The 19,534-nt window shown below is 42.8% G+C and overlaps 1 protein-coding gene across 3 annotated transcripts in view; it reads left to right on the top strand.

Annotated features, from left to right (window-relative positions):
- RARB (retinoic acid receptor beta) overlaps positions 1 to 19,534 on the top strand; it is a 694,610-nt gene that overhangs the window by 543,482 nt on the left and 131,594 nt on the right. For all 3 annotated transcript variants that reach the window (XM_008518324.2, XM_008518325.2, XM_070577442.1), the window contains one exon: positions 14,002 to 14,150. In XM_008518324.2, coding sequence (XP_008516546.1) covers positions 14,002 to 14,150 — 149 coding nt within the window. The remainder of the gene's footprint in view (positions 1 to 14,001; positions 14,151 to 19,534) is intronic.

Raw genomic sequence — 19,534 nt, 5'->3', positions numbered from 1 at the left:
GGAATAGTTTTAATTTCCTTTATCTTAACACTGGTCAGGAAACTGAGCCAAATCTGGCCTGTAGCCTGTTTTTGTAAATAAAGTTTTATTGGAACATGCCACACCTATTCATTTCTATCTTGTCTGTTGCTGCTTTTCCCCTATAATAGCAGAGTTGAATGCCTGTGATAGAGACCATATGGCCCAAGAAGCCTAAAATACTCACTATCTGGCCCTTTACAGGAAAAATGTGCTGATCTTGTCTTAAAACATTAAAAAATTAGTAAGATGGCTTTTAGAGTAGAAATGAGCGCTTTGTTTCTCATTTATAATAATCTTGTATGTAGATTTAGGAGGCCAGTTCTGGATCAAGCTGTTTCCTAACTGTGTGACCTTGGCCAAGTCATTTAACCTCTCTAAGCTTCTGTTTCCTCCTATGAATAATGGAGATTAAAAACCTGATAATGATAATCCTACTCTTCTTTACACTTTTGCCATGAGGGAGCAAGTGGGGTAATGTGAGTGAAGGTGCACCTCCAGTTACCCACCACCATGTAATGTGTGCTGTTGGCAGCTTCTGCTGAACTGGCTGAGATGATCATCATTTATCCGATAGTGCATATAAGAATTTCTACGCAGGGGCTGGTCTGGTGGCCTAGTGGTTAAGTTCGCACGTTCTGCTTCGGTGGCCTGGGGTTCACTGGTTCAGATCCCAGGCGCGGACATGGAACCGCTTGGCAAGCCACGCTGTGGTAGGCATCTCACATATAAAATAGAGGAAGATGGGCACGGATGTTAGCTCAGGGCCAGTCTTCCTCAGCAAAAAGAGGAGGATTGGTGGCAGATATTAGCTCAGGGCTAATCTTCCTCAAAAAAAAAAAGAATGTCTGTGCAGATTTCAGTCTTTTATTTATTTTTTTCAACCAACATTGATGGAGCTCCTGCTGTGTACAGGGCACTCTGATAAGCAGTGAGTATTTAAAGGCAAGGTGGCCGAAGCCTTTGTGTGTGCTAGTAATATGCGCCGTCCTGGCAGCCTCGGGCACCCATCGGATCCTTCCTCCAGCTGGGACTGTGTTGGCCGTCTGGTATTTTTAGTTGCCCATTTGTGTGGGCCGAGAACAGTGTCTTCTAACGTCTTTATAACTCAGCATTTAGCACCGTGTCTGGCCCTGCCAGGTGCTCAATAAATATGGGTCAGCAGCTGGATGTTGTTGGCTGATCATCACTGCCCTGTGCTGCCTGGCTCTCCATGTGGTCCATCCAGAGGTTTGTAACTTTGGGTTTTCAGCAGCTACAGAGGGCTCTCAAAGGAGAGACGGCTGTGGTAAGGAGGTGTGTCAGGAGGCTGTTTCTAAGGGTTCTGTGTGCGTAGATTGGCAATGAGCCAGGAAAACCCACGGGGTGAGAGGGCCGTCGTGTTGGTTTGGATTAATGCTTGAGAGGCTGGGAGGGCAGGGACAGCTGAGAGAGTGTGTAAGGAGGCAAAGCTGACATGACTTGCTTTACTCAAATTAGCTTGTGGAGAATCTCTTACATCAGGAGGGACAACTATTTCGAGAGAGAAAATGGAAGTAAAGGCCAGCAAATCAAGCCATGAGGCTGATGTGTGGGAGAAAGATGAGATGGTGAATAATGCTGAGGTTCATCAGCGTGAGCATGATCCTTGATACACTCGTGATGATAACTCTGCTGTGTCACTGTGACAGGCGTTGAGCCGAGCGCTTTACAATGACTTAGCATTTAATGCTCACAGTGATCCAATGAGGGATATACTATCATTTTATACAAGGAGAAATTGAGGCTCAGAGAAGTTAAGTGACTTGCCCAAAGTCACACAGCTCGTAAGTAGGAGGGTTAGGATTTGAACCTAGGTAGGCTGGTTCCAGAGTTCACACTTCCAACCACATGTCTCAACTTGTCTGTAAAGATGGAAAATTCCCTGAAGGAAGGAATATCCAAAAAGACCTGAGCCTTGGAAACTGTTCACATTTGGAAGATTGGTGAAAATTTCTTTGAATTGTTTTTTTTAAGTTTTCCTTAGCGATTTCTTTTTTAAGAACTAAAATTAAAACACTGTGAAACTCGCATCCTTCTTGATGTGGGGTCAGTGAGCCGAGGAGTTGAAAGAAAGATTTCTTGGACTCTCAAGATCTGGCAGTAGTGCTCTTTTATTTAGAGAATAGTGTGGAATAGCATGGGGACAGGACCCATGGGCAGTCAGAGCTGCTGCGTGGGGACAGGGCCCACTGGCAGGAGGAGGTGCTGCTGCCCCCGCTACTGCTGCCAACATGGGTGGAGAGTAAGGGTAAATTTAAGGCATAGGTATGTGAGCCATCTCTTTACAAGACAAAGGAAAGAACATGTAAAAAAGTTAAAATGGTATCAGTGCAGGTGGGGTCTGGCCATTGGGTGGTCCCACAACTTTTAGACAAGAATCAAATTGGATTAAGTAAAGGCCAGAAGCCACCACCCTAAATACTATCTTCAGCTAAAGACAAAGGAGGATGTTGGGGGGGTCAGTTACATGAGGTTGCCAGACAGTAACCAACTTAAGTCCTTGCCTTCCCCATTAAGAGTTTCCAGAGATAAGGCCATCCCACTTCTTGCTGGCACAGAGAGGGAGGCATCTTTACAGATGGAGGTTTCCCTTACAAATGTAAATGTTTCTCAACAAAGGGCAATCAAACTTCAGTCCTCAGAGCCTGCTTCTCATCTGCAGTTTTAAAATTTAACCAGCCTAAAATCCTCATCACTTCTCACATCAAGAACTATTGAAAAATCACCGTTCTGAAAAAAAATCAATAATGTTACAGCATTTCTATAATCTGAAAAATTCCATATAGAAATTTAAGAATCTTTTAAAATAAAATATCCCTAAGCCTATCCTTTTGAACTGATACGTTATACTCATCTCCGGCTCTAATAAAATCTTCATAGTAGTCAACTAGAATGTTCGCTAAGGATGTTCCCTCTCTCTGCTTCTGGTCACGCCTCCCACACACGCTGCTCCTGGGAAAAGAGGAGTTTAGCTCCTCATTTGGGGCGAGCCAGATCTGCAGACGGTGACAGAAGAGCTATCTCACAACTTTAGAATTCTGGATGTTGGTTTCATTCTTGTGCCAAATAAACTTTGGTTAAGGGAGTGTCTATGGCTCACTGGCAAGAGAAGGAGAACCAGTTTAGGAGTGAGGAGCCCAGAGCCCTCCCCATCCCCCCAGCAGAGTCCTGAAGCTGGCAGTGTGCAGGCCACGTTTGGCCTGAGTTACTGCTCCTGACAGTGTGTAGTCACACGCCCTTGGACCACCGCCAAAGGCCTTTGGAACCTGGGTCTTAGTTGCTGCCATTCTGCCTGCTGGGGGGTGGTTTCTCAGCAGGAAGATTTGGGAGTGGGTGGGGGGGTGTGTGTGTGCATGTGTGTGTGCCTTCTAATTCCTGTGTTTGCTTCTGGGGGACTTTCCTACTTTATTGCTCTGACTGGAAAGAAAAAACGGCATTATTGCTGTCCCCTTAGCTTCTTTCTTTTTTAGTTTTCCACTTTTACTGTTGGTCCCTACGTCTCTATAGTCTGTATGCTCTCAAACTTGCTGCCAGGGACTTTGCCAGCCTCTTGCCAAAAAGCTCCGCCCAGTCCTAAGAGAGGATGTCATTGTCTTCTCCCAGCAGTGGGTCACACCCATTCTCTTGAACCAAAGAGCATTTGCGGTTAAATCGCTGCTCATCAATTCCCATCTGTATGGCCTTGAGCAAGTTCTGACCACCCTGTGCTTCCAGTTTCTTCTGGTCAAAAAGAAATACTAAGACTATCTCCTAGGGTCGTTATTGGCATCAAATGAATTAATGTATCTAAAATGCTTAGAACAGAATGGGGGTCGTGGCTCGTCCATAGTACATGCTCCGTAAATGGGAGCTATTAATATTGTTGTAATGTTATTATATGACTGGACTCGAGAGATGTTTCTGTCATCTTCCAAGGTCACAATATTAGTCTCATTATTAAGATATGGCTTACCCACCTTTCCCCAAATTCTCTAATAATGAAGCGTTAGCTATTATTTTTATGTGTTTTTATAGAGTTTCATAGTTTACAAAGTGTAAACCCTGCAATGTAGTACGCTTACTTGTCATCTCCATTTTCTAGATTAGGAAACGGAGGCTCAGGGAGGTGCAGTGACTGCTAGTAAGAGGCAGAGTTAAGAACTGAGCTTATGCCTTGTGTCTCCTAGGACCGTGCAATGTCTACTTCTCTGGTGCCGCTGTAAATTACTTTCTTTGCAGTCCCACCACTTTGTCCTGAAGTCTCCCCACAAGGAGCACCCTTACCCCAGATCAGAGTTTTTCATCCTCACCACTATTTATAATTTGAACCAGGTAATTCATTTTGGGGGGCAAGGGGCTTTCCTGTGCATTGTGGGCTGTGTAGCAGAATCCCTGGCCTCCACCTACTCAATGCCAGGAGCACTCCCGAGTTAAGACGGCCAGAATGTCTCCAGACATTGCAGAGTGTCTCTAGGGGGGCAAAATCGGTGTTGGTTAAGAAGCGCTGCCCTAGATTAAAGAAGCTAGAAGAGAAAAATGTGTGTGTGGTGGGGGTGGAGGTGGGATGGCCATCGCACACTTACTGGGTGCCGGGCAGGTTGCAAACATTGTGTCCCTTTAACCAACAGGAATTTTAGGATTGTCTGCATTTTCATGAAGCAGATCCCACGGCTCAGAGGAGTAAAGAAAAGTGTGTGGCTATTAAATCAGTGAGAGGCATTCAAATCCAGGTCCATCTGGCAGCAAAACCCAGGCCCTTCCCATCGCTTCCTACACACAGTTTTCGGCAGGCTCATGGCGTTTTAGTTCTTTTTAGGAACCAAGAAAACCCACACAGGGAGGATTCTATTGGTTTCAGAGTTATTTTGAGGCCACTGTTATGAGTGTATCCGTGTAAAAAACAAAACAAAACAAAACAAAAAATCTTTGTAGCAAATTTATGGCCGAGTAAGCAGAGCATTATTTTGTTGAAAAAGAGGATTTTGGCTAAATTCTGGTGTAATCTCACTTGAACTTTCTCACATCTCAGAAGAGGGGCAAGGATCCCGCTGTGACAGAGCCCAATTTCATTGTACTTTCCTCCTCATTTCATCTTCCTTAAATATTCCAAAAATGATGCCCCCTTTACTTTTCTGTAAGGCTAGTATCAATGTGGTTTTCAAATATGTTTCCAGTACATAAGCGAGGAATTGTGTATCTGAGATGATATATATTTGAATGTTCCTGTTTTAATCCACTTCATGTGCAGGAAATTTGAACAGACGATAGAATATCATTCATTAGTGCAATAATTACTTTTTAGAAATTATGGGAATCCTGGTTAGAAGTGGGACATAGAAGTGAATCAGCTGGTGTCGAGGTAAACTCTTCAGGGGGACCTTAATGCGATGCAATTAGCTTCATGTACACACGACTCCGGAGACTGGTTGTAGCATTTGTTCAGTTAATGCAGCTCCATTTCTGATTCTTCTCAGTTCAGATCATTAATAAGTAGTTAGATATGTCGGCCCGTTAAGTGATTTTAAGGGAGAATTTATTTGAACGCTGTCATAAGCTATCTTAGTATGTCCTAGAAAATAGTGATATAAAGCACCGTCTGTTAAAAACGTCACCCAAAACAACCTATGAGATAATTTTCCACTATGTTCCTTGAAGCAAGAAAGCATATTATAAAAATGAAATGTAGGTGTTGAACGTGTCATGGTCCCTTATGAAAATATGACAGCACTTCCCGTGGTCAAAGTCAGTCCCAGGGATAATTTCTGCTGCTGGCCGTGAGCCCAGGCAGGTGTCACTGCAACCCAGAGTGATTAGTGATCCTGAGCTCGCTCTCTCTCTTTTTAGCGCCCAAACTATCTTGTCAAATTTAACCACGTCTGGAATTAAATCAGTGTTTGGAAAATTATAGCCAGGAATTAAAAGAAAGGGAGGGACACAGTTTTGCAGTTCTCAGATTCGAGTAAATAGATCTGACCAGACCACATCCAGGGATGTTTCTAGCAAAGGAAACGAGAGATGGAAAATGAGAAAAAAAACCTGTGAGTTTTCATGAAATAACAGTAATGTATATTAAGCCATTTAGATCTCTTGTAAAGGCTGCGATTGGTGGTGTGTTTTTGAATTTCCTGATTCTAAGGTGCAGAGTTCCTGGTCCCTTTCCTCCCGTGGTTTTGGGGAGGAGTAAATGAGTTAATGGTAGGAAGCACTTAGTGCAGGCCCTGGTACACAGTAAGTGCTCAGTAAATAGTAGATACTATTAGTTCAGGCTCTTCCGGTGCAACTTTGAACCCACTGCCAACTAAAATCCACTGCCAAAGTTCTGTGGGAGAGGAGGAAGGCTTCTGACATTTGGTGAGCATAAACACACACACACAGCCCGAAGATCTTAATATATTAAGTACTTAACAAGGTGGAGGATTTAGCAAGGACCTGTGCAAGGGGAAGCTGAGGGAGTTCCAATGCCAAATTGACTCAGCAAAATGTTTGGGATTCTGGGGAGGTTAGGACAGTAACGAGACATTTTTATGTCAGGATGTCTCAAAAGTTGTTAATGTGCATAGGAGTTATCCGGGGATTTTGTTAAAATGCCTCTTTTGATTCGGCAGTCACTCCTGGGGTGGAGCTGGAGTCTGGCGTTAAACGTGTTCCCAGGTGATGCTGATGCTGAGGCTGCGGGCCAGGGCGCGCGCTTGGAAAAGCTAGGCTTGCTTTAAGGACTCGAAAATCAAAGTCTTCCCGCGCCCCTGCTTTTGTCCCCTGTCTGTGTTCAGCACCTGTTGCATGTGTGGTCAGAATAGCGGGGATTCTCATAACCCAGCTCCAGCCCTCGGCCAGGATCCCGGGTGACCCGGGCAAACACACACTTCTTCAGGGTCACGGGCAGGTTACTGAGTCAAGACTGCCACAGCCCCGCGATGATGTTTTCCTTCTCTCTCCACCCCCGCCCTCCCTTGCCTGCCCCAAACCCGGGACTAATCTTGGAGCTGCTTAATCATAACAAAGCCAGCAGCAGAGTGAGGCAAGACCATTTCAAAGCAGAGCTTTTCTTGTTTGGCAATTACCTAATTTCAGAATTCGATTCACAGATTTGCAAAACCCTTGTGTATGGAAACAAACCGCTTCTCCTGAAGGATGATTAAAAGCAGACCCCCCTCCCGAGGAGGCGACAGGAAAATTAAATGAGCGACAGGATGGAGGGTTTTTTCCCCCACTCTAACGTTTGGAGGCATGTAAATTATATTTTAATAAAATGTCTACACGCGCCCGCGCACACGCATGCGCACACGCACGCAGTGGAAGATCTGGTTCTAATTACTTGTACTTTAGTTGAACTTTGGCGTTTCCTTTGACTTTCTCCCGAATGTATGTGAGCTGTGGGCCTTGCAGTCCTGCAGTGAATCTTCAGAAAAAGGGGGGAAAACTCCAGAGCGGCTGTCTTCGGTGCCAACACAAATGAAGGCCAACAGAACGTTTTGACCAAATGCAACACTTTGCTGTTCTCCCTTAATTAGCTGAAATTACTCCCTTCCACCGGTCCCGGAGCTCTGGGCTCCAAATCCTCCTGGGGCCATGCAGGAAATGCCTTTTGCTTTACAACTCCTTTTGCTTTTAAGGCTCAGCTGCCCAGAGAGTGCGTTAAAATACTGTCTTAATCATCGAAGGTTCTAGTAAAAAGGCAGGGCTTTCATAATGCATGATGCCTGCCTGCCGTTACTCAAGCCCCACGTAAAATCCTGAAATCTGTCAACATGGTTTAGCCAGCAGTAAATTAGTTCTCACAAAGAAAAAAGTAGTATACTGGGCTCTCTCTTAAAAATGTTATCTGCTACCTAATCTAACCTTTAGAAAAATGCCAAGCATGTGAGGAATTGTGAAGGGACCTATTGTTGGAGCCTTTCTGTGTGTTTAAATGACACTCAGGTGTGTTGTAACAACAAGGACATTTATACTGTGTTTTCTCAGGAGAGTTAAGTTCCTAAGTGCCAAGTCCTCTTAACAGGCAACAGCATTAATTTTTTTTGCTTTTATTTTGGGAATGAGTTCACCCCCAGAGTTGTGGCAGTGTTTAAGAAACCTGTGTCACTTGAGAGCGCTGGGCTTCTGCTTTGGCACCATCTCAGTCGGTGGCGATTTCGCTTAGTTTGTTTTTGCTGTGTCTGCAGACATCCTCTGAGTTTGAAGTCCTTCAGACAGCGCATCTCGAAATGCCATCTGCCACGGGTGCCCATTCCTCAGCCGCCTGTTGCCTGGCCATGAGGAGATAAGGGCAGAAACTGAGAGCAAGGATTCAGAAACTTTTACAGCAATTTGACAGAGTAATTTCATGTCTGTTAAATCATTTTTCCCCCCTAAGTTGTAGTTTGTGTTTTGGACATTTTTGTCTTATTTCCTCTTTTCTAGGGAGTCATTTTTATTTATGTATTTTTTCTAGGGATTCTTTTTTATTGAATTTTGTCAGTCCATGAGGGCTTAGGGGGAGGAAAAAAGGAAGAAGTGGTTCTTTACCATAGATGGTCTAAAAATCACTAATTTAAAGCAAATGCCAGCCTCCCTAGCACCAGGAATTCTGTTGCTGGTGTCTGGTCAGGACCACACTTTGAGAAGCACTGATTTAGAGGCAAACCAGACTTGCAATGAATTTTTAAACAACAAAGTGAGTCTAGCTGTGTTTTCCTTAGTGACAGCCATCTCCGTGTTGCAGGGATGGAGAAGTTTAAATTATGGGCTAGAAGCTTCTGTTCTTGCAGGTTTGGTTCGGCTCACTGTCTCCTTTCGCATGTGTGGAGCCCAGAGAAGCTCCCGCAGCATCCCTCATGCTGACTCTGCTCTGGGCAGGGACCCAGGGAGCCAAGCATCCATCTTGCCCGAGTAGCAGAACTTCGTCTTGGCCGTTCCCTTACAAAGCAGGGCAGCCTATCGGGTTAGCAGTTTCGATGCCACCTTGGAGGCTGCTGCTTTTTGGGGATGGGACCATGAAACAGAACTGAGTCAGTCAGTAAGCAAGCAAGGAAATAAATAAAAGCAGGAGGCAACAATCAGATCGAATTATTCCACAAAGACTGCTTCCCCAAACTGAAATCGCATCAGGATGGCTGGAGTGCAGTTTTTATTGAATGACACAAGCCTCTTTTTCCCCTGGGAAGTCTAAAAACTGCTTTTTTGGCCTGCTTGAGATCGCTGAATGAGCTAATATGGGACACATTGTCTGCTGAGCCTGCAGAGTTTTCGAGCAAAAATTTTATCATTCCTTAGACTGATTGTGCTTGCCTGGAATAAGGAACAAAATGAGGCCTCTCAAGGGCATTTGATGAATCTAACTCTAATTTAGAGGGACTAATAGATTATTGATTTAAACAGGATGACAGTGAACAGATCAATGGCCAGGCACTCTAGCTGCCTTAAATACCAAACCTGACTAGTGAGAGGGGAGCCATCAGGCTGTCCCCCTCGCTCATCTCCCACTGTCTTCATTGGGGGAGGGAGGGCAGCAGGCGAAGGGGACCGCTAATAAACTTTGCCAAAGTGTGTTTTGCTACATTACCAAAAAGGCCAGAGGTTGCATTAAAGTATGAATCTGCTTTTATATTGATGCCATATCCTGGTTGTAATTCTAGAACTTGTTTTGATATGTTTGCCTAAGGCTAGCTTTGGCAACCTGACTACACCCCGAGATTTTTTTCTTTTTTTGCTTTGCATGTTCTCAATGTTATAGGCCACCCAGAGGAAACAAAGGACCATAGGTTATTGATTTTGAGGGTGATGTTTGAATATAGATAGTCAAATATTCTTTACCACCAGTGAGAAAATTTTTCTGAAGATGATTATTTCTTGTCGTGTGTAAGGGTTTTCTGTTTGTGTGGGATTCATTTATGGTATTTGTACGCTTCAAATTACAAACTATAATAGAAAGAATCGATTCATCCTTCAAGATACAGCCTGGTCACTTCCTCCAGGAAGACTTCCTTGATTTTTTCCTGGGCTGAATGAGGTCTGTAGACCTCTGTTGTTATATTATGTCATTAGTTCACAAACTGCTGCAATTTGGATTCACCTGGGACTATATTTTTTAGAAAATACTGGTGCCTGGCTCCCACTTCCAGACATTCTGGCGTAATGGGTCTGGGATATAATCTGCACATTAGGATGTTTGAAAGCTCCCCAGGTAGTTCTAATGTACAGCCAAGTTTGGGAACTATTGTGTTTTATTCCAGTTGTTGGTTTCCTCTCTATTAGGCCAAACTTGTCAAGGCTTAGGGATTATACCATGCATCATCCAGAGCATATAGCATAATGCCTGGCGTGTTACAGCCACTCAGCGAAAAGAAACGATTGAACACATGAATGTTCATTGTACAAACATGAGAGAGTTCATAGCATTACTGGTGAAATCACCACAGCCTTAATAAAAGTCCAGAGCCCGCACTAGTGGTTGCTTACAATAGAATATTTTCATTCATGGCAACTATTCAGGAAAGCTTTCTGGATTCATTCATTTGTTATAAATGACTCTTATCCACAGAAAACGGCTTTTACAAAACCTTTGTAAAATGTTTTGGGATTTTGGTGGGCTCCCCCTTTGTGTGTACTTTGCCCCAAGTTTCTCGACTATTAAATTGCCCACAGTTCTGTTTCCTCTCTTCGGAAGGGTGAAAGGCTGGACTGCCTTGAGTACATGTACTTGGAGTGGCATATTTATGGAAATTACCACCCACTTTTGAAATTCAGGGCATAGCTGTGACAGCTGAATCCAGCCCTAACAGAATTCTATTTACAACTTTCCTAGACAAACCAGATTAGCTGTTCTACATGAGCGAGTAGAACATTACAACAACCCCCACCCCCCCAACACACACACTTTGCTTCTGTGGAGAACACGGTGCAGGATTGATCACAGTGGTGGGGGCAGGGCTCTGCCAGCGTTGCTGGAACACTTGGGTGAAGTTGAGGCACACAAATAAAAGCCATCCAAAAGATCTTGGAGGCATCTAAGAAAGGGCTCATTTACTGATATTAGGAGTGTAAAATGACACAGCCTTTCCAGAAGGCAGTTTATCAATATGAGGTAAAAACTAACAAGATACTTTTAGCTAACCATACCTTTTGAACTAATAATTCTACTTCTGAGAATTTTTCCTAAGGAAATAGTCAGAGATGTGCTGAGATTAGCTACAAAGATATTCATCATAATGGAATGTTTTGCAGGAAAAATATTTATTGACAAGGAAATAAACTCATGACACAAGTTAAACAAAGTCCCAAACAGAATCTACACTATAATTCCACTTCAGTAAACAAATCGAAAACATTTATATGCATAGAAAAATGGTCTGCAAGGATATATGCCAAGATGATAACAGTGATTTTCTCTGAGTGAAAGGCTTGTGGGTGATTCAGTGTGTTTGTTTTCTTGGATTTTAACTAAGAGCAATATATAATTTTGTACTTTTAACAAGTACAGTCATGCGCTGCATAACAACATTTCAGTCAATGATGGACCGCATATACGATGGTGGTCCCATAAGATTAGTACCATATAGCCTAGGTGTGTAGTAGGCTATACTGTCTAGGTTTGTATAAGTACGCTCTATCATGTTTGCACAACAATGAAATTGCCTAATGACGCATTTCTCAGAATGTGTCCCCGTCGTTAAGCGACGCATGACTGTGCTGTTGTCATCACTCATTTGCTTTCAGAGAAGCTGATTGGCTTAGTGGGAAGAATGCTTTTGCATTTACAGCTTGAGAACTGATCCGATAGCGGATGCCAACCTGTCTGTAGAACACTGGCCGTGATTGTGCCGGGCTATCCAGAGGAAGTGCTGTCTTCATCCCAGAAACCTGGGTTCTAACCAGTAAAGACTGTAACAGATTGATCTACTGTGTAGACCTGCACTACTTTAAGGCATTCATTCCAAGATTATTCTGAATTATGAAAATGCTGTAATTATAGTGGATTCTATTCCAAAGGGATAATTAATTACTTTTTTAAGGAAGCAAATGAGCACTTTAAAGCCATTTGATTTCCAATTTTATCACTTAATAACTTTGAGGGGCATTTAGTGCTTGGAATGAAGAAGAAAAAGGAAAAAGTTTACGTATTAATTCAACAAATAGTTATTGATCGCCTACCTCATATGTGCCGGGACCTTGTCTAGGTCCAGAACACAGCTGTAAAAAGTGTAGGTAAGTTCCTTGGCCTCATGAAACCCATACTTGGGGAATAACAGAGGTGTAATATAAAATTGTGCACAAACTTTCTAAATTTAGACGCTAATTAGGGTTTTATAGAAAATAAAATAAAATAATGAGATAGGGTGAGTAGGAGTCGGAAAGGGCATCTTACTTAGAGAAGTCATCTCTGAGGAGGTGACCTTTGCTCTAAGATCTAAGAGATGAAAAGGAACCAGACCCGTAAAGGTCTGAGAATTCCCAGGTAGGGGAAATGGTTAGTGCAATCGCCGTAAATTGGTATGAGAGCTTGGCCTATTCAAGAGACAGAAGAAAAGCCAAGTGTTTAGAAATCAATAAATGAGGAGAATCATTGAATTTGGTGATGTTGCTAATGGTCCATATCATGAATAGCCTTGTAGAGCCTAGTAAGGAGTTGGACTTTGAGCTAATTGGTGACCGTGGGCGGGCTTTAAGCAGCTAAGTGAGAGGGATTGACTTTAACTTTTCGAACAATTATCTTGACTGCTGTTTGGAGAATGGACCTAGGGTAGAAGAGTAGGCACAGTGAAGAGGCAATGGCTGTAACTGAGGTGGATGACTAGCCTGTGTGGTAGCAGGATTGGGAGATGAGGATGGATTAACAACATATTCAGGGGTAGAGTTGACCTGACATGCTGGAAGCTTGGCTATAGGACAATCCCATCAGTAGAACTTATAATCTGGGACAACTGGAAATTTTATACTCTGGGAAACATGCTGTATACTGTAAAGTGGTTTGGAGATTGGAAGGTTCTAGAACATTATTTTAACCACTTTCAGTTACTCCCTTCCCCATTTCTATCATACCTTAATGAGCATTTTTGCTTGTGATAGGAATTGGGCCGGGTCTTGCTTTGACTTTGAACATAAATCTGGAGAGTAAAGGTGGGAGAAGACTTGGATCTTCAGTTCTATGAATTCCTATTTCCTGTGGAATTTGAGGGGTTAAATAATGAGATGGGGGATCGCGTATTTTTAACTCTAAAATACAGAGCAACATGCCTGTGTGCCATCATTAGTGTAACCCAGTTCTTCTCAAACGTTAATTGTGCATTCGGTCAGCTGGGGGTTTTGTTAAAATGCAGATTCTGTTTCCACAGACTTGAGCTGGGGCCTGATACTATGTTTTCTAAAAAGCTCTGAAGTGATGCTGATGCTGCTGGTCCAAAGAGCAGTTTTTGGGCAGCAAGTGTCTTACCAATGGTGTTATTAATGAGGATCAGTTACAGCCACGTGCTAAAGGCCCTCGCATCTGCTTGTTGAGTGGTTGCTTTGGGCATTTTCTTCATTTGTCTGAAGGAAGTTTACTTCTGGTTAAGTGAGCAACAGGATCAAACAAGTCATTTCAGAGACTCAAAGTGCTTCAGAAGCTAGGGGAAATAGAAGAGTAGACGGAGCCTGGGGTTTGCGGTTGGGTAAAATCTGACTTTGTGTCTTGACTCTGCCGCTGCCCTGTTGATCTTGGACAGGTGGCTGCCCTCCTCCTAGTTTGTGTTTCTCTTGAGGGTAAGGTGGTGATGAACTTCTCTCCCTCACAGTGCTGTGGTGCCCTGCAAACAAGAGAGACGGATGGGAGTGCTTTGTAAACTGTAGAGCCCCACGTCAGTGTCAATACCCCTCTGCTGTACCTACAATGACAACTGTTTCTGTGAGTCTGTCCCTGCTAGGGTTATTGCTGAATCTGGGGCAGAGGCCTATGAATTCACTGGTGAAAAATAACTGAACTGAAATGCGTTTTCTCTTTTCTCTCCCCCTGCCCCATCTCCATCATAGCTATTGAAACACAGAGCACCAGCTCTGAGGAACTCGTCCCGAGCCCTCCGTCTCCACTTCCTCCCCCTCGTGTGTACAAACCCTGCTTCGTCTGCCAGGACAAGTCATCGGGGTACCACTATGGAGTCAGCGCCTGTGAGGGGTGTAAGGTGAGTACCCACGCCTCTGTGCCCAGGCGCTCTCGTTCTCCACGGGCTCCATGGAGGTGACGCAGCCAGCTCCAGGAATGGGCTGCTTTGACATCTGTGACATCACCTGCAATCAGTGTGGTGGGCTCGTCGTATTTGATAGTTTCATTTCTTCCTTATATCTCGTTAGTTAAAAATTCAGAAACGTCTGCGAATGATTGATTGGGGCCGAATGTTCTAGGGCCTTCAAAATAATACGTAACAGTTCTTTTCAGGTAACAAGAGCCTTTTGAAGGAGTCCTGAAAAGCATCATCGTGTTTCTCGTTAGAAAATGCTGTCTGGTGTCTTTGTAGTTTTATTTTATTTTTAAATATGACTGACAGTCCACTGAATCAACTTGCAGAGAATCCAAGGTTGAAATTGGGATTTATCTTCTGGCTGTTTCCTCAGCCCTGTGGCCTTTGAATTACAGTTTGATTTCCAGCCTGTAGGGACTTGCTACTGTGTGTGTGTCATAAATTCAGGGGAGCTGGATTTAAAATTCCAGCCTACAGAGTAGTGGAGGCTGCACATGTGTCAGAGAGGATATGGCTGCTTTGAATCAAGCTAGACAATCGTTATTGAGTCCAACAGGGCTTAATTGAGTGAAAGAGCTTCTTATTTTTTTTAAAGAGAGAGAAGAAACAAAGAATGACTTCATAGGTAAATCCAACTCGTCCACAGACAATTTTTCAAAGGAACTATGGCTGTCTTGAGCCAGCCCTTCCTTCGATATACAGCTCCTTTATGTTCTCTCTGATGGTTCTTCAGGTCTGTTGTTTATATATCTAAATTGTGTGATTCATCGGTAACTGTAAACATGTTGGAATAATATTACAGGTGCTCCCATCAAGTGCTCCATGGCGTTTTATATTTGGCTTATCAGAGTTAGCACTTATTATTACTGTGTGTATTGGTTAGGCACTATTGTGTAACAAATCATCCTAAAACTGAATGGCTGCGTGTCTCTGGTCAGCTGCAGGTGAGCTAGTTGGTTCTGCTTCAGGGTGCTGCCTGTTGGGGGACCCTCAGCTCTCGTCCATGTGGTCTCTCATTCCCCTTGGCCTGGCCCTGGCTTGTTTGCACAGGCAGCGTTCCCGAATAGAGAACAGGAGCGCACACGAGGTCTCCAGAGGCCTAGGCTCAGAGTGGCACACTGTCACTTCTGATACATGCTTTTGGCCAGAACAAGTCCATACTCATGAGGTAGAAACATACACTCAACTTCTTAATGCGAGGAGCTGCAAAAAATTCCTGCCTCACATTATAAGAGGCAGGAATACATGGGGAGGAAAATTGGGGTCGTTTTTGCATTCAGTCTGCCGCCTTATGTCTAATTGCCTATGAATGCAAAGTGGAGAGGGACCCCAGCTCTATCGCCCAGCACCTAACACACAGCCTGACATACAGTGGGTGCTTACCGATGTAGGTTGAACAAACCCATAAATGTCACTCAGCCCCTCAAAGAAATTATGTGTGTTTTCCCTTCTTTTCAAATCATTTGAATAAATGTATTATTTTACAGAGTAAGGCCAGTTTGAGGAAATTCATTAAAGACTTAGGAACACCTCTCTACCTCTGGGATTGTGTTGGTTCTTTTAAAGGAATGCCCTTTCCTCCAGTAGCTTCAGATAAGGTGATCAAGAAAGTTAACACGGCAGCCAGTTGGCAGCTGGATACAAAGCAAAACACTTGTGTGTCTAATTATTAGTTTATTATTGGTAACCCCTAGCTGAACCTACTTAAATTTATCCTGAGATTTGGTAAGTCTTCAGTGGAATACCGGTTCACTTTGTCCATTTGTTGTGCAAAATTTAAACAAATCATTTTCTGGTGCTCATTTAAAAGTTAAATGAAAAGACATTCCTTTATTTCAAAAAGTTTTAAGTCATCTCATGTCCAGAAATCTTCATGAGGTATGTTATATCTCAGCGTACCTGCTCCCGTTATGCCCTGGGAAAAGAAATTATCCAGGATGTCTCTTCTCGTGCCAGATTCCAGGCCCTACATATTAAGCTGTTTCACAATCTGTACAGTACAAACTGTTTTAATCTGCTCTTAGCTAATTCCCTGACCTCTTGTTTAAATTTGGGATTCTAACTCTTTTTAGGAAAAACCCCAACAAAACAAAACCCACACCAGCCCAAGCCACTTTGATAAACTTGGTCAAGCTGTTCAGAGTCATGCCGCGGTATATCTTTTTAATAGAATTATAAGCCCAATAAGGTCAGATGAACTCGCCAGCCAGTCGTCAAATTTGAGGATTTTTGTATTGTGGGTGGGTCTCTGAAAGCGTGGATGGCCTTTCTCACTGGTTGTTGAGGAAGACTGATCTGCATTTTGGCTTGCTTGGAAAATAAAGTGACAAGATTCACAGAACGAAAAGAATGAGAAGACAAAAGAATAGTGTAAGAGCCAAAGAAAAAGAAATGTAACTTTTAAAAAATTCAGTATAACTTTTATCATTTTTCAAAATTATCAGTGCAATACAGAATTTATCGTATGAAAAATAGAAAATTAAAACAACTATAGTTCCACCCTGGGAGAAAACTCCTCTTAAACCTCTTTTTCTATGAGTATATGCATATTGTTATTTTTCTTTTCTTGTTTTTAATAAAAATAGAATTTTATGCTGTATACTGGTTTTAACCTGCTTTTTAAATTTAATAATCTTTCACAACCAAAATTTAAACAACTGCATAATTTTTATGGTTATGCTGTTAATGTAGTGGTTTATGATTATATCGTAATTTATTTAATTAATCCCCTATTATTGTACCGTTAGGATGTTTCCAATGTTTCTCTATTATAAATAATGCTTTAATGTATAGCCTTTAGGTATATATCTGATAATTTCCTTAGGATAAATTAGTAGAAGTAGAATTTCTAGGTTAATGGCTTTGTACATTTTTAAGGCTCTTGATACAAATTGCCAAAATGCCCTCTGGAAGAGGTATATCAATTTAAGCTCTGTTAGTCTATAAAAGCTTAATCTTATTGGAGACTGTCTATTAGCAATCTCTCCCTTGTGATAATAAGGTAATGAATCAAGAAACAACTTCTTTTCTGGAATTCTGCATATATTTAATTTGATTGTTTATAGTGGATGACACCATTAGCAGATGCACTTGGGCCATGATTGACCTATGAGGGCTGGCCCATCCTTTGGCTGGAGATCAAAGATCACTACTCTGGGCTGGGAGCCTCTGCTCTATATTAGGACTCCCAAACAGAACCCTGTTTATATCATTAGGAAGTAATCCCCTTCTTAAAGAAGTGACTTCTGCCTGTCATGACGAGGATGACCTTATTGATTATTGTTTGGAGAAGAAAACCTTCTATCCTCCTAGGAACCAGGTGGTGGTCTCATGAGACCTTCTATCCTCCTAGGAACCAGGTGGTGGTCTCAGCCTCAGAATTTAATGAATAGGTTGTGGTCCACCTCTGGGAATGGCCAGTGGCTGCTGTGTTTATACAGCATCACCATGACAATGTAATCACGGGATGCCCCGTTTAGGGGATTTCCAGCTGGCAATATTTTGCAGGGGACAAAGAGTACATAAAATGAATATGTGGTGTGGTTAGCCAAGAAGGTTTGACAATATAAAGTAATAAAACTGATTTTCATGTGTCTTTAAGGAACAGTCTCATTGCTCATAGCTAGACTTTATGCACAATTTTGGCCTTCATTATATTGTACATTTCCAGTTTTTGTAGCTTTCAAAGAGTATGGAGTCTAGAGTGAGAACAGCAGGATCTGAATTCTGGCTAGGCTACTTGCTAGCTTTGTGACTTTGGGCAAGTGTCTTTGGTTCTTTGTGTCTCTCTTTTCTCATCTGGACAAATGGAGGGAATGATACCACTTACCTCACAATATTGTTGTGAGGATAAAATGAGTTACTATAAAGTACATAAAATAGCGCCTGGACATAGTAAGTGGTATATATGCTTAGTTATTGTTTGTATTTTCATTAACTTATAATGACTTTTGCACACAATGATGTAACATCAGTTATAATCTTAGTATTCCTTTTTGTAGTATTCTTTCAGCAATTCCCCATTCCTTTATACCAAAATAACCACTGCCTCTTTCCTTCAAGACTTAGGTTAAGACCCAACCACTCCATGGAACCTCCCGTGATTACCCTAGTAAAGGAGTTGGCAAATTGTTTCTGTCAAGATCCAGATAGTAAATATTTTAGGCTTTCAAGGTCATAGGGTCTCTGTTGCAACTACGCAATTCTGCCGTTGTAGCATGAAAGAAGTCATAGACAATATGAGAAAAAAGAAAAGAATGGGCATAACTGTGTTCCGATAAAACTTTATTTACAAAAACAAGCAGTGGGTCTCATTTGGCCCTTGGGCCTAGGCTCCTGACCTGATATGTCCTTTCTTACCATTTCTGAAACTCTGAAGCTGATGGCCCAGAGCATTCATGCCAAAGGTGGCAGGCCAGCTGGTTCTGGTGGACTGCAGGCCTGGGACTACTGCTCCCCACCCCCACTTGCTCAAGAAGAGTTGCTTAACAAGAGTTGATGTCCTCTTGCCCAGGACTCCATGGTGGGAGCTTCAAGACCACTCTTCCTGTCTGGTATTCCTCCACTCCCTCCTTCCCATTCAGCTCTCACTTCCTTATCCAAAGTCAGAGAAATTAACAATTTCTTTCTAAATGAACTCTTTCAGAAACACTTGGCATCTTGCTTTGGAGAGATTTGTCTTGTCTGGGCTGGCTTGGCTTGGGACCTCACATGACTGGGACCTTGGCAGGATGACTGATCCTCTTCCCGTGTTGTTGCTCCTCATCCATTAGCCTAGCCTGGACTTGTTCACATTGTGGTGGATGAGTTCCCACGGATCCAATAGAGGACAAAAACCAATGTGCAAACCTCTGGTTGCATCACACTTGCTAATATCTCAATGACCAAACTAGTTACCTGGTCAAGACTAGATTCAATGGGTGGAGAAGTAGACTCCACCTTTTAAGGGGAAGGGGGCAAAGCCACCTTGCAGAAAGGTGAGTATACCAGAGCTGGCATTTGATTATATACTGTCTTCTGTTATTTCCTGGTTTCATGTGTGGGTCTATTCTGAAAGCTATATTCACCATTCCATCATCCTTCAGCATGTATTTATTGAAGACCTACTAAGTTTCGCAGCCTGTGCCAGGTGCTAGAGATACAAAAATGAACACGACAGACAAGTTCCTTCTGGAACTTACTATCTCGTACAAGGGGGCAGCTGGTAAATAATTCGAAGTTGGAAGAAAGTGAACAGAATGGTCTGGGAAAGAATAACCGAGGGGTACCTGATTTGATAGGGGGTCAGGTGAGATCTCATGGCTGACAAGGAACCAGCCGTGTCAGTA

Source organism: Equus przewalskii, chromosome 15 (assembly GCF_037783145.1).
Source record: "Equus przewalskii isolate Varuska chromosome 15, EquPr2, whole genome shotgun sequence".
NCBI lineage: Eukaryota > Metazoa > Chordata > Mammalia > Perissodactyla > Equidae > Equus > Equus przewalskii.
Note: the sequence above shows the minus strand (reverse complement) of the source record. Positions and strands in the feature narration are given on the sequence as shown.